Source organism: Spea bombifrons, chromosome 12 (genome assembly GCF_027358695.1).
Source record: "Spea bombifrons isolate aSpeBom1 chromosome 12, aSpeBom1.2.pri, whole genome shotgun sequence".
In the NCBI taxonomy this organism is placed as follows: Eukaryota; Metazoa; Chordata; class Amphibia; order Anura; family Pelobatidae; genus Spea; species Spea bombifrons.
The window spans coordinates 833,291-849,479 of NC_071098.1; the positions used below are offsets into that span (position 1 = coordinate 833,291).

General features: G+C 43.5%; 1 protein-coding gene across 1 annotated transcript in view; it reads right to left on the bottom strand.

The window, feature by feature from the left end:
- The window catches only part of KIRREL3 (kirre like nephrin family adhesion molecule 3), a 103,158-nt gene that overhangs the window by 10,808 nt on the left and 76,161 nt on the right, over positions 1-16,189 (bottom strand). The window contains exons 11-13 of the mRNA XM_053452384.1: positions 10,944-11,044; positions 8,954-9,152; positions 2,438-2,473 (exon numbers count right to left, since the gene is read on the bottom strand). Coding sequence (XP_053308359.1) covers positions 2,438-2,473; positions 8,954-9,152; positions 10,944-11,044 — 336 coding nt within the window. The remainder of the gene's footprint in view (positions 1-2,437; positions 2,474-8,953; positions 9,153-10,943; positions 11,045-16,189) is intronic.

The following is a 16,189-nucleotide window of genomic DNA, read 5'->3' on the forward strand; positions in this document are numbered from 1 at the left end:
GTATCAGCCCAGACGCATCTTTTAGCTGTCAATCGGAGCATTGATTCGTTATCCAATACGCCTTCTAAATCTTTTCACCAGTTGGCCTTAAATATAATTCTGGATAGTTAATATAATTTTTCGGATAGTTTCTTCCACATCAACTCCTTAGTTTACCTGCGAGATCTGAAAGCTTTTAGTGGCTGGATTCCCTGCAGAGACATCTGAGCGGCTGAAATGTAATTACTAACATTGCATTTGCAAACCGCGCAGCCTCAGCCTGTTTCATTGCCTTTTAATTAATCCTAATCACTGGAAAATAATGTGGCATTCCGCACACTACAATTTATTTTTGTTTAAATTATAATATCTGTAACTGCTACTAAACAACGTCTGTTTTATGTCTCGGTGTCTGGCACAGTTTTCACCACTTCAAATTCTTCCTGATGAATAAATTACTTGTGACTTTTTAATTTTCTATTCAAGACATGATGTGGCGGGGGTGTAAACGATTGCGCTTCATAACCATAAAAGGAAATGGGGTGGAACAGAGGAAATTCTCTTTTGGCTCTAGAACCCACATTGAGATCAGTGGTTGGGATCAAGAGTTCACTGCCACAGAATACTGAGAACCTGACCTGGTTGGGGAGGTCTAAGATGGTCATTGAGGGCAAATTCTCTGCAGAGACCTAGAAGCACTTGGTACAGAGACCTCTGAATTTATATGTATGGAAAACATGCGCATATATGCAACCCCCCGCATGTAATAGACATAACTTTGAACATACTTTGGCCACACATGCAGCTACTTGGACCCATTTGTAGAGAACACATGCAGATTCAGGCACTGAGAGGCCATTGCCATGCATTGGGAAACCGACTCCATAGGGTATCTAGTTTCTTCCGGCAGCATGAAACCTAACGAGATCCTTTCTGTGCTCCTAATGCATGCTCTGCATGGTGAGCGCATTATACATACTGAGCTAACCATGCTAAATGTCTGCAAATGGGAGGAACGGGGGTAACACGGGACCCTAAGTATATGTTTGGTGGGTAATATGGGACAGTAATATACACCTTTATCTAGATGCTGATCTGTTTTTGGTTAACATAAATAAATATTATATTCTGTAGAAGCTTTAAGTGCAAAGCCCAGCAGATTTCAGACCACTAAATGAGTGTTTAATATGTATAATACATACAGTATATATATATATATATATCCCGTGGAAGATGTGTTGGGGGTGAAGCCTGCACTGCATTGAGTAATATCAACCGCTAAGCGTCACGCTGACCTAGAACTGACAGATTTTTGCCTTTGCTGAGAACAGATTTCTTTGCGCATGTTCTATTTAAATAATCCTATGGGATTGTGTCAAAAATAAATGGTAATAAGCATACCTGGAGACTTTTAAACCAGGCCACCCCTGGGCTTTTTGGAACATTCTAGGGGAAGGAGTCATTAGAACTGACATATGTCTTATTTAATTTTAGTGTTGGAGGTCAGAGGCGCGCAGGACGCGCACCCCATTTATCTGTGACTCCATGCGCGCACCTCCCAACCATACAAATCGCAGGGGAGGACACAAATTAAGGAGGGGGGCTTGCATACAGACTGTGGGGAGCTTGTCCCCCAAACATCCCACGGAGGTTGGCTGGCCTTCTGCATACAAATTATTTGTGCTTGCATTGTCTAGGCCTGCAATATGTGAGCACTGGGTGAGAAGGTAATATCTACCCCCAACTCCCAGATGAGGATGGGGGGACCCAACAAATCAGTTTGTTGTCTTAGGGCTGCTGTAGTGGGGCAATAACTCCGGCACTTCCTCCTGTGTACACTTGCTTGCCAACAGTGAGATTATCCTGCAGATGGCGCCCCTGAAGAAGGGACCTCTTTTGTTCTGACATGTCCCTGACTCACATGTCTTTGGACTATCTGTGGTGTATACAATGTTGCCATCAGCTTCCACAGCAATGTTTCCAGGTTGGAGCAAAACCAAGATCAACACTGTAAAGTCTTTACGCTTCCCACATCCATGTCACCTGATTCTCTCCTTCATGTTATTTTACCCTCAGTCATCATTTCATCACTTGCAACAGCCTCTGATTACTTTCAGACATCTAACAGATCCTTAATAAAGAGGGACAGACCCAGAATGAAGTAACCTGCATATGGTTTTTACATGGAAAGTGCACTTCAAAGTAACATCTCCTTGCTGGCAAATGTCTTTCGGAATACCAAATCCAAAAGCTGTCCTGCATTATTACATACTCTTACACCGTGTTTTTACAGCGCGTATCCATATAGGTAATGGGAAGTGAATGAAGTCTACGTGCAAATCCCCGTCTTCTGGTCGTGTCGGGAGACAGGTGGAGGCATCATCTGGACATGGCATCGGGAGGGAGTCGCAATGAACAATGGTCAATGAAAGGGCACGGGAGTGTCATGCGTCCGTACCTGGGTCCGTACTTGCTCCTGACTGCATGTTCGGATCTGTTTAAAAATAAAACAGGTGTCTGTGGCCTTGTGAGGCTAAACGCTTTGCATGCTACTAACAAGCTGTATCTGGTTAGCAGAGACTAGTCAACCACTCCATGGGGAGGTTCAGCTAATACCTTAACCCAAGTTACGGAACAAAATGACTTGTCAATATATCAAACGCTTCCATCATTTTTAATGTATCAATTATTTCGAGGAAGTACAAACTTTAATGAATATGATCCTCAAATGTTATTGGACAAGAAAAGCAATATAATTCTCAATCAAAACTATTTAGGTCCTACGGCTCAAATGAGAGAGATTTAGGGGTTCTGGATTAAAAATGACATTTTAATGGATTCCTACTGATTGCAAAAACGGCAAATCCATTTGGGATATCCACTTTGGGCACCCGGCCCGCGCTCCAAACCGCCGAGACTACTCAGCTATAAATGAAGCGGCCGGGCTCAATGGGTTTCAGCCGTAAATTTGTCTTTCATATAAAAACATCAAAGCCCGACTTTCCCTTATAGACCGAGGTCTGTGATTTATGCCGCGGAAAGAGGCCTCCTATCGCGCTATCGATATAAAGAAACCTCGCGCATGCAGGATATAAATAAATTCAACAACTTGATTTAATCTTGTCAGCTGGCGTGACAGGATCTGGAGGCTTCTGGGCTCTGGCGGATATGCTAAGACACCTCTAATTTGTGTCATTTTTCTCAATTTCTGTCTGCTTTGACAGGTGCCCTTCTATTTTGTGGCCGTTTGGGTCTAGATTAAGAGAACAGCTTCAACCTTTATTGTTTTATTTTATACTGGGAATGGAAATCATAACTGGTTGACGACTCAGTTTGCATGCACAGAAAAGCAGGATTTGGCTCTGTTTCTACTCAAAAGTACATTTGTATTGGAACCTGTGTTTTTTAGAGCCATAAGCGCATGACGATGGAGAGTAGAGGAACAGCAGATTATCCCAGTGACTGAATGCACACAGCGAGCGCGGGAATATTATCTAAGTAACGACCTGTGTTATACTAACAGCTCAACCTAACACACAGTGCTGGATAAACAGCAGAAATATCCGTGCAGGGTAGGGATATCACCTCCAATCTAATCGACTGCGTTACTCTAATGCGCTTCCTGTAAAACGTCAGCGAGTGGATCTGATACGTAGGACGTTGTCTGCCTGCCACCCAAAACTAAAGCATGCGGCTGTCCCACGGCTCGGGGAGTTTAATGCCCGCGTACAGTGCTAGGGATATATATAATACCCCTTACCGGTATTTTTATTGACAGTCCTGCTTTACTTTAGTTTATTCGCGTGACTCTTATGCTCGTGGACCGATTTAAGAATCTCAAGAAAGCCCCAAAAATAACACAATCTGGTTCAGTCAGTCCAGTCAGAAAAAAGTCATGAAATAATGAGGACGATGTAAAAAAAATCATCTAATGGCCCCCTGTGCATCAATGGGTTAAGGGCGCCTTTCCACCATCTGCCTGGATGTGGCAGGAATTTAAAAATGAGTGACAGCGACTACTGATCTGTACCAGATGTGATGGCCGTCTGACGTGTGTCTCCATGGCCGTCTTCTTGTCCCCAGTAGCCTTCCATATTCTTTTTAGTAAAGCCGATTAAAATGCCACAGAGGGGATGTGACAAAGCGATAGGAGACGCGGACGGAGACTGTCAGTGGATGTCACCCCCCCCACCGTGACCCCACTAAGCAGAGAGAAACGCATTGGCCACGAAGCCCCCTGGGCCCTATCCAGACATGTCCGACTCTCAGAGACATCAACATACAAACAAAGACGGGAATGAATGACAAGAAGCGCCATTTGGGAAACCCCTCAACACATTCAATCAACTCTGAACAGAATGAAATAAAATGGAGATAAGAGGAAGATAAGCGGCTCGTATAAAGGCCGGCTCCTCGCGTTCACACGGTCACTCGTGGATGTTTTCTGATTGTGTCCCAACCCTGTCCCAAAACTATTTGTGATACGATGTATTAATATACGTAAAATATTCAAGTCTTGCCATAGCGGACCAGAGATGCGTTGGGAATCAGATACACGGGGAAAGGAGTAAACTGGGAGACGAGTACCTGGTGTCACCAGAAATCTATTTAAATGACAATAAATGTTCCCTGAATTATCCATTTGTAGAGTTCAGTTAAGATATAATGTAAGGAAGTTTTACTTTACTGAGAGGGTGGTAGCTAAGTGGAACAACCTCCCAGCAGAAGTGGTAGAGGCTAATACAGCAAAGGAATTTAAACATGCATGGGATAGTCATATGGCTCCTGGATTTAAGGACTGATTAATGTTTGATTCTTTACAGCAGGGGAAACGGGCGACTAGACGGGCCAAATAGAGCCGATCTCCTGGCAGGTTCTGGGCTTCTATACAGTTCCTTTTTTTCTCTACTGAGTAATGTTTACAGCTAATTATATTCCTCGGGGCCGGTGGCTGCACCAACGCATCTGGGCTTAAATTCCCTGTAATCTTTTTGACAGCATCTGACCGGAGTGGCCTCTGTCTGAGCTTTGGGTTGGAAGGAGCCCAAGGCTAATTCCGAGCAGTTCATTTAGTTCCGATTCAATCTACATGACAGCGGCGCCTATAAATCAGAGTTTAATGAGAACTCTCCACCTGCCGGCCCCAGCGTTTAATATAATCCAAGCCGCTTGGAGACCCTCCAAACATTTCTTATCATTAACACTTTGCTGCGTTCTGCAGGATGCAGGACATACCACGTCTGCCGACCCTCCTCGCCGGAAGCATTTAACTCATTTGTAAAATCAAAGCAAAGTGGCTGCTGTCAGCTCTTCATGAAAAGTACAATTTGCAAAGAATTGGCTCTGCGACACGGCTGCCGTCCTGATGGAGCTGGCCACTGGGCCTATATGGGGTCTGACCTGCTTTACCAGACACCTGATAACAAGGTTATTAATCTATAAATCTAGGGACGGGACACAAATACTAAGCGGTGCACTACAGATTCCGGGGACCGGGGATGGTTCTTGGCCAAATCTAAGAAGCCATTCTGTTGCCCCACCACACGCCACATCTTTTTTTTACATTTATATTGCCTGTGCATGTCTCATATGCATTTCAGTGGCTTCTTTTGCACCCCTGGCAGGCGTCAACTACTTCCACATGTTGGGGCATTTCCTGCGGTGATATCTGGCACCACCACCCTCAGAGGGCAACAAATAAAGAAGTAACTACATTTTCCCTTGTAACGTCCAAGATGGCTGCCAGGGCACTTCCTGTCAGCTGCGGCTTCACATCCAGATCTCCACTTATTGCTCTCGGAAAACTAATTCCGTGTGCCTGCGCTCGGCGTCTCGGAGACAAGCTTTCACCTTGAAGGCACCTTAGATCCTCCGCTACATTAGCCAACCATAATAACGGCGCAGACAGTGTAATGAAGTTACCGTGATAAACTGTTGTACCTCTAATACGTTACACGCCCCGTGGCAGCAAAAACATTGTACGAGTCAAACGTGCGCCGTCAGAACTTCTTAACAAATCGCCTTTATTTCTTTTCATCCCGCTCCCTGACTGCTTTAGTGAGAAATTGGTGGCTTTTATTTTCCTTGGAGTTATATATTTTTTTTAGAGAATTTGTGAAATAAAGTCACAAAGTGAAGCATTTAAGCCGCGATCATCAAACATGGAGTTTTATGATTCCTCTTATTACCTTTAATTCATCAAAAAAAATATTATGGATTCCTGGTGTGTCTGCGGCCCCCATGGACGGTGATGGACACTTTGGATTAATACTTACGGTACTCTTGGCCTGGAAAGTGAAGGCACCATTACCCCCAATAATACTCTAACATGTCAGCTGGCCAGAGGGCACTTTGATTTAGCGGAGTGGCTGGGGCCCAGGGGCAGGAAAGCATGCGCACCCGGACACCAGTTTTTGTGACGAGGCTTGCCGGAGTCATTGATGCTTATAGGGCATTTAGTCAAAAAGAATGTTGTCTCCTACCCCTGCTAGGGGAGGCATTTATGACGTGATGATAGCTATTTCATATCTTCCAAATTCCCACTGTTTGCAGGGCAGTCCTGATTTATCGATACCCTCCATTGCCCAACTTTGAGTGATTTAAGGTGTCTGGACAGGTTCTGCCCCTACTGCCTTCTACTAAGGATCTAACTAAGCCCCAACAAAAGATCATAACTAATTCGGACACCTGAAATGTGTCAGAAGAACGCGTTTTCATGCATACTGTGAATACCTACCAATTATCGCTGTTTCACCAGTCCCTCTCTGGTGCCCCAAACTCACCTGCTCCCCTGATGCCCCTCTTTTCTAGGAGGTCAGAATGTTTGCTGGGTATGAGGGGATCGCAGCCCTAAGAGCCCCGATAATGTGTATAGAAACAGCATATTCTGTATATTTTGTTTTCAATTTATATCCAACGCAGGGCGAGGGAGATAAGCACCAGTAGGGGCTGCGGGGGAGCGAGATTGAGCGCTGACAGTAGGGGGGCTTTCTCTACAGGAGCGAGTATTGTATTTATTCCCATTCAATGCAGTCGATGCTTTTAGGCCTTTCTGTACGATAAGGCGGCTAATTACAGGAGCATCAGAAATCATTTCCCACTCGTGGCTTTTAAAGTGTAAAGTGCAGCTTATTGTGGTGCTGAATAGAGCTTTTTCATTCTATTATTTTAGGCTTGATTTTGGGTTCCTTCTCAGAAAGTTAAAGCGAGGCCGTTTAGAAGGACGTCCTGTTGATGGGAGCGATGTTTTTCTGTGCTTTATTTCTATGTTTTAGTTTTTAAATTTGGGGATTATTATTCCTGCTTCTCATTGGACGATAGAAAACAGTAACAATATAACCGCTGCATAGAGATCCTCAAACTAAAACGAGGACTGAACGAGGTCGGGGATTCTTGCAGAAGGAATGGGTCTGACCTCCCGCTGAGTCGAATTTCTTAATAAAAAAAGGTAGAGCTCTGGTGTAGCTTATAAATCAGGGTTATTTCCAGGGCATTCAAATAGGTAACACATTAATATCTGGGTAGCTACCACCCCTAGGGCAAAACCAGGTACCTGGAAAATGAATCTATATATTTATAATTTATATTATAATTTAAAAGGTGTATATATAGTTATACAAACATTCATTCTCTCTCTCTCTTTATATATATATATTTAAATACATTTTATTGACTATGGGGGTGAATAGAGGAGATATCATCCTCATGCATCGCCCGGAGTCTCTGTCTGTACGAGGAGATATGATCTAGTATCTTCAATTATTTAGTAACTGTTCATAACTAACTTTTTTATTTTATAAACTTTATAAACCTTTTGGAATGAATCATTTATATGGAATCCATCCTAAAATGAAGACTCCCAGGATGGGTTATTATTACGCTTTAATCACATTCCACGTATTAACTGGGAAGAGTAGATCCGCATTGCACCATTTACTGAAAAATTCACATTTAGCCCCTTAACACTTCCACAATAATTAACCCCTTATAACAAGGTCATGATCTCTGACCCTTCAGAATCCATTATATACAGCACAGATAGATCCATACATTGGGAAAGTACACAGGGGAAATAAAAGCTGGATCTACTAAAAGTGAGCGCATCAGAGATTCCTTAGAACATAACTAAGGGGCTGATATGACTAATTCATCGTCTAATTGTATGACATAATCCTGCATTGCATATAATAATAATTCATGTTTTATTATCTGCATGTTGGCTAATAAACACAAAATGACATGCAATGATTCCATCAATACTACTACACATGATGCAATAACACAGAAGCATATGCCAGACCTCTCCAGCGGTTCACACACCTTACAACAAGACATGGGACCCTCAAACGCCTAACCCCGAACATAAACCTAAAGAGCAGGTGCCCAGGGGCCCCACCCAGTCTCAGTGGCCGCAATACATTGTATGTAGCATGTAAAAAGTTATTAAACAGGGACTTATGGATGGGACAAAGACAGGATTGGCTGATGCTAAGATTTAACCATTTACATCCCAGCATCTCTTAACTTTTTTACAGTGCTGTCCAAAATCCAGCTCTTGAGAACTCAAGACAAATAGTAATAGCTGTCTGTTACTATTTTTTTCGCTATTTAGGGTGAAGGGTTTTAAGTTTTGCATAAAATTATACGAACAAAATACGTTGTAACCCTTTGTGTCCCCAAAACAGCACATTCCTGACACTCCATGAACACCAAAAAGGTTGGATCTACAGGCTCATCTGGCAAATTCTCTATGATATGTTTTTTTCACAATATGGCGGGCCATTCACATAATATGTCATCCTTTTTCTGTTTGCCCTACGGCAATCTTTACGGTGAATGCCTTGGGGAAGCCTACTTGCAAAGTATTAATAGAAAATGGGGAAATGTTGGGTTTCAGGGATTTCTAACAATTCTGTTGCTCGAGGAAGCATGTCCGTTCCCTCTCCATGCTCTACCACCTCCTACGTCCACTCACCTTGTTCTTTTAGTCTGATGATCTCCGTGTCCGATCCGAAGCTATTCCAGGCCGTGCAGTTGTAGATAGTTTGGAAATCAGCCCTCACAATGTTACTGATGGTCAAGGTTGAGATGACCCCTTCGTCCGTGCTGACCGTCTCGACCGTGTACCGTCCAGAGGTTCCCGACTCCAGAACATTCTCCTTCCAAGACCAGGCCTAAGCATGAGAGGAACAGCAAAGGGTTCATATTTAGGGAAAAAATAACCAAAGGTGGCAAATATTTTTATAGGTTTCTGCATTATGTCTCTATGGCAATAAGTCTACAAGCTGGGATGACACATGTCTGGTGATACCAGTCTGTTTGTCATGTTTCACGTGGGATTAACATTTCCATCTGGTGATGATAATCTCGTGGATCAGGCCAAACTGGGAGCTGGGTTCCCATAATTACACGATGCGACTGTTCTGTATTCAAGGCGGATGGCGGCTAAACCCGACCATATTGTCGGATCTAATTCAGGAGTTGGAGTTATAAATATATAAGTCAGATAACTGACACTGTAAAAATAACTAAAGCCCTTTCCAAATTCCATGCGAAGTCTGGCCCCTTCGTCCTGCGCGTCTGAATTGCCATCAGAAAGCAATTTAATATCCTGAAACCTAACAGGCAAAATTACATTTTCCATTAAAGCGATCGGGGAAAGTGACAAATTATTGAAGGACTTCATTCATTTGCTTTTCAACCTTTTTTTATTGAGTTTAGCAAGAAAAGTTACTTAAATAAGAATATTTCTCCCAGTAGGCTCTCAGGATATTAACCTTCAATAGTCGTATCCATGGCGATGGAGCGTGTACTATGACATAATTATACATTTTGTTAATGTATCAATTCATATAATGGTGAAATTACTTTGAATGATGTTATTAAGCAACTCTTTTTTTATTGTTAAACAAACTCTCGTTTGGAACCTTTACTGTGGATAATTTGTAATTGAAAATGATTGTCACTGACATTTAGACATATTATATTATTGAATATAGAGCATAGTGACACATTATGGGGGGCAGTCTGAGCCCTGGCCCATCTGTTCAAGAATTAGCAATTTCCTGGTGTTTTTCCAAGGACTTTACGTAGAAGTCAGAAGGATCCATGCAAAAAGAAAAAAAAGTAAAAATTCCCCCCAAATGAAGACTCTTCTAATTACAGGCTCTATTTTTTGTTTTTAAATGAATGTTTATTAAGTAGATCCTACAGTAACAAGGATCATTCAGCAACAAAATAAAATAATATCAAATCCATGTATCAAGCTGACGTGGGTCCGGGAGGACGCTGCGAAATCTCATGTCCACTAAATCCGTACAGATTCGATACATATTTGAAATGACTGTTTCCTTTGGCTGCGGTAACTGGCAGCCGGTCCTCCTGTGATTATCTATTTTAATCAGCACAGAACATTTATTCATCTCTCAGCACTTAACGTCCAGCGTTTGCCAGAACCCGCTGTTTATTTGTGAGCATACATGGAAGACAGAGGAATAAATAGCATCGCATGGAGAGCGATCGGCTAACCGGGCGCCTGAGGGCTTGCGTATTGATAGGAAGAAGATCAAAGATGTCCTGGTTTTATTTTTGGAATAAGCGTAAATCATGTAAACCCGATGGAACTTTACGAATTTAACTAATGAAGTAAAAGTATTGTAATTGAACTCAATCGTGCCGTAAAATGGTTTTGAGGGGTCCCCGTTTAGGGGCCCAAATTATTGGTTAATCTGCAAAGTGGCATTTTGTGATTTCGCTTATTCTCATACAATTGCAGTATTCAACATAATCATAAAAAACTCGGTCCTGGGAGACTGGAGCTTTACACCCACTCCAGGAGAGCAAGGGGAGAGCCCTGTCAGTATTCTGTATACGGTATACTGGGCATAGTTATATATAGATCGGGACTTGTGGACTCTGTAAGTGTGTTAGTGACCCCCATATGTACCCCTTGCTAGGGCACTTACTATTCTGTCTGGAGGGGGCGTACTGCGGATAAAGCACTTGATCTGTCCTTTCTCGCCATGAAGCGCATGCTGGGTCTGTGTGCTGGAGATGATGGGGGGTCCTGAAATACAAAGGAACACATTTAGTCTATAAATGATACAGCGCGGAACAAGCACAGCTACACAGAAAACATACACGGCAAATTACACACCCAGGGGTCAGTTCTGGGATGCGCAGTTTCACTCAATCTCAAACTGAACATACGCACCCTGTGACTATATGAATTTTACTGATCATGTGACCACCTTAAGACTGGGGTTGATGGAAGTTGTAGAACAGTTTATAGACAGACATAGCAGAGGATGCTGGTAGACATTGCGTGTCCCCTGGGAGTGACACTTGGACCCGCTCCCTTAGCCGGTCACCCTGCTTGGGTGAATGTGCATGACGAGATGGCACCAGTAACATTTTTGACTGGTTTGCGTACTGACGGCTGGTGTAAAGGTTAGGCGGATGGATCTGTGCTTAGTGTCAGGGAGTTTCGCCTGAGTGACGCTAATTGGCGGACTGGCTGGTGGTCCCCCCACGGCCCCTGTTTCTTTATCACTAAAGTCATTTTATAAGATTAACCCTCTTTCTGACCAGCATAAGATTCCTGTCCATCAGACTCCAAGTGCTTGTTTGTTTCGAAGTAGCAATTAACTTTAATAGCAATCAGAGTGTTTGAAGACAGCGGGTAAGTTAAACCGATGGAAGTGGGTGCGCGTTCCAGCGTGGAAACAGTTAAGAGGCCACCGACCTAATCCATTCTGTGTGCATAGGAACCACGTCGCCGGGCCAGTACCGGAAATGGCTTCTGGATGATCATGGAGTTTTATTTCAACAAAAATATTACTAAGTGTTATTTTCCTTTCAAATCCCTGGACAAAAAAAAAACCTCTCCGCACGCCAGCCGGCTGGGTCTGTCTCTCTCCAGCAGACCGAGCTAAAGGAAACATGGAAACTGAGTCCTAAAATCCCCGAAATCCTCAGAGATTCGGCACAAACACAGGGAAGGAAAAAAGCATGGATCTCAGAGACTAACGGAACAGAGAGCGAGTCCGGCTAGGCGGCAGCAGGGGGCGCTGTGATACCAGGCAGATACCCCCTGGTATGAGCTCGTTGTTCTCAAGGGTATCTCCTTAGCATCCTATTGTAGTGTGAAGATACCGATGATTCTTATTATATTGGCGTAATATGTCTTAATTCATTTCATTCCATACGTCACCCCGAGACCGCAGGTAATGTCTCAAGGGAATTGTGCTCTGTCTGTGATTTATATATTTAAAGCAGACCTGTCACCTGAAAGAAACGCAGCATTAATCAATACAGCCGAATAAAAAAAATCCTGTGTGCCGATTTACATTTTTTTAAACAGTTCAGCAGTTTTTCAGGTGGAACAGACCGTACACCGGCCCCACCACGCTCCAAAAAGCCGCTCTGCCCTCCTACATCCGTCATAAAACAAGTCGGAATGACCTAACATGCACCTGTGGCAGGTGCATGCTGGGAAGTATTATGGGATGTGAATGGCGCCAAGTGCAAGAAGCAGTCAATGTGCAAATTTACCATTCCAAGTACCTTAAAAGAATCTTAAATAAATGGTAACCCAACACGGGCAGGCGGAACCAGAGAGAGGAGTCTGTGGTTTCTCTTATATCTTCGTCTAGCAAATGCACAGGGGTTAATATTCCGTTACTCTTAACTCTTGCGAAACTTTTTAAAGAATAGTAAATTTAAGATTAAAATCTACAAAACTTTTTCAATCGCAGTGCAGCGTCTATTGGGGTAATTGCTAGAAAAACCTTCCAAGTCCCCGTTGCATGGAAAGACAGGGCTTCTACCTTCTCTAGGAGAACCACCTTATTACAGCCTCATAGCGTGGAGCTCGTGTAACCTGTATTTGCCAGTCATCTTCCTTTGACTCCAGTGTCACTCTCTCATTCGGTGCGGTCTCTTATTTTAAACCACTAGAAGCCGTTAGACGGGATAATGATATTAAGTCCAAATCACGCTGTGCAGGCGAGGCGTAAGATGGTGAGAATCGGAACAGCAGCCGCGCCATCACCTTCCACGCACATCTTTCTCCGAAGCACTTACACGGTGACTGATACCGTGAGCGGCGCTCTGTTGTCGCTGTCAAGTAGTCTAAAGCCTTCATTTACCTGCCGTCTCGTGCTCACAGCCCGGAACATCCCTCTGACTATCTACCAGGGGCTAACGGTAAATAATTCTGTGTCCGAAGCTGGCCGAGGGTTCAGTTAGCTCGATGGCGCTTGTGTTTGCTCAGCTGTTCATATAACGCATGGCGTGCAAACAAATCATACAAACCTGCCGGACGGCAAACTCAATCAGCGTCAAGTGGCCTGCAAAATATTTGCTCTGAAGTGCAAGATCTTAGGTCATGGGCTGTACAGTGCCGAGTACACACGCCTTGGACCCATAACCCCAGCTGGGAATACACTCCACTCAGCAATATTTTATCTTAATGCCACAAGAATTCTCTCCTTGGGGGATTTGGATTTTTTGTTAAATATTGAAATCGGATTAAGACGAATGAAACTAATGCAAAAATTCAGTGAAAACGTAGAAATCCAATAAAAGTGAATTCTCGTTTTCTATTTCGGGGAAGCGCAGAATTAAAAGGCATGGAAAATATTTGAAAACCTGTGCAATTTGGGAAATTTGGGGAATTTTTAAAAATCAAACATTAGTTGTCATAATTACTGCCGAATTAGGAAAAAGTAGATGGCAGATAATTTGCTCCCGTGTATTATTGGTGTTTCGGTGGTCCTGGAGCTTTATAGCGACCATGGGCATGGTGATTTTTGCTATAAATAGTAACAAAATAAACAATCTGGCCCCATTAGACACAGGAAAATCTTGCAGCACCGGCTTCCTTACATCCTGGGCTGCCCCTGGTTCACCGGTTGGCCTTCCTCGCGATGGATTGTAGGCACTCGCTGTGGCCATGCAGGACATGCCTATGTATTTGTAACGGCACAGCTATCGTAGGTGCAGTGTGCCAGCTGCGGTGGAATTTAGCTGTGGAGAAGCTTAACATGTGGCGCAGTTTTGCCTCCCGGAATCATAATGTTGGGGGGGCAGGAAAGCAGGTTCCTAAACTACTCCACTGGTGGGTCGAAAACAGCGACAGCAGCCCCTGCCTCCAGCAGATTTTGCCCCAAAGTAGTTTAGGGGGAAAAATGCTGGGGTGAGAATTTGGGAATTAAGTTTTACTCCAAAAATTGAGCTTTCATTTTCCAAACTGTTACCTGCATTAAACCACTATCTATATTAAACCGATTTTCTCCGTGCGTCTCTGAATTAAACACTGACTACAGACCTCAGCGCAAGGACAACAGAAAACACTTATTGTTTTTGCTGCAATTCCTATATTAGTGTAATTTTTCATGGCTTTTCGAGGTTTTTAATCACAAGTTTGCTGTGAGATATAAGCAGGTGAAACCTTAAGTGACCTGGAAGATAAAAGTTTTTGGATGCGGCTCGTTAGCCGGAGGCAGCGCAAGTTCAGCAGCGATATTAAATGTTTGAATCCAGTCTAAAACAATAAGGACGGTCCCCTGACCTCATGATTCCTAATTCTGGATTTGGTGAAATAATACGAGTTTTACATTTTTCTGGTCTTAAAATAGAAATTAAGATTACGGCAGCTACCCCTAAAAAATGGGTACTTGGTATGGAAAACTTCAACAAGTATCAACTGAAATGGGAAATTGTTCTAGAGCGTTGATACTGACCCCCTTTCTGAGGAGGGTGAATTGGTATTCTGTATTTTGTGGCTGTGACGAAGCGCATTAAATGCATTAGGGATTTCTTTCCTTGCTGGCCCTTTCTCTCCGTATCATGACATTTCTGAAAATTACAACTAATAATTTCCCATAAATTGCCTCTAGTTCTTAGGAAAAAGACCCATAAAACTGTTCTGTTCTAACCCCCAAAATATTTGCCGAATTAGTGTTTTTGTGACTTTTCCCCTCCAAAACATTGAAGCATCTAATAATCACGGGCATCTTATATTCAGAATCATACAGCGTATTCCAATATGTTCCTGTTTTAAAAAAAAATAATGTTCAGGTTTTAAACATTGGATACATTATGGGGCCCGTGTGTTTCTGGATACATTATGGGGCCCGTGTGTTTCTGGATACATTATGGTCCCGTGTGTTTCCGGATACATTATGGGGGCCCGTGTGTTTCTGGATACATTATGGTCCCGTGTGTTTCTGGATACATTATGGTCCCGTGTGTTTCCGGATACATTATGGGGGCCCGTGTGTTTCTGGATACATTATGGGGCCCGTGTGTTTCTGGATACATTATGGGGCCCGTGTGTTTCTGGATACATTATGGGGCCCGTGTGTTTCCGGATACATTATGGTCCCGTGTGTTTCTGGATACATTATGGGGCCCGTGTGTTTCTGGATACATTATGGTCCCGTGTGTTTCCGGATACATTATGGGGCCCGTGTGTTTCCGGATACATTATGGTCCCGTGTGTTTCTGGATACATTATGGTCCCGTGTGTTTCTGGATACATTATGGTCCCGTGTGTTTCCGGATACATTATGGGGCCCGTGTGTTTCCGGATACATTATGGGGGCCCGTGTGTTTCTGGATACATTATGGTCCCGTGTGTTTCTGGATACATTATGGTCCCGTGTGTTTCTGGATACATTATGGTCCCGTGTGTTTCTGGATACATTATGGTCCCGTGTGTTTCCGGATACATTATGGGGCCCGTGTGTTTCTGGATACATTATGGGGCCCGTGTGTTTCCGGATACATTATGAGTGCTTGTTTCTAGACACATTACCGATGCATTGGGCCTTTACTGTGTTCTCTGTTAACATCATGGTCTATATATCTCCTGGAAAACCACAAATCCCTCATCGTCAGACCGATGTATTCCGACGGAGTAGCCGCGGAACTCATGGCAGTTCTCCAAAGCTCCCTGGATCAAGCTCTGGAAAACACAACTTTCTTGTAGCTTTGAAGCTGCCTCTCTCCCGCTCTCCGAGTTATTCTCTTACTGCTGGTTTTGTTTTCTGCCATTTAAATGTAATTAAACCCCTGCTGTCCATACGGCGACACGAGAAGAAGGAGAACAGGATCACTTTGCAAGACATGGAGAGATAAGTCAGAATGGGGCGTCCTTCATCCCGACCCCGTGTGATGCCACCGGCATATCTGCTCGTTACTGCGG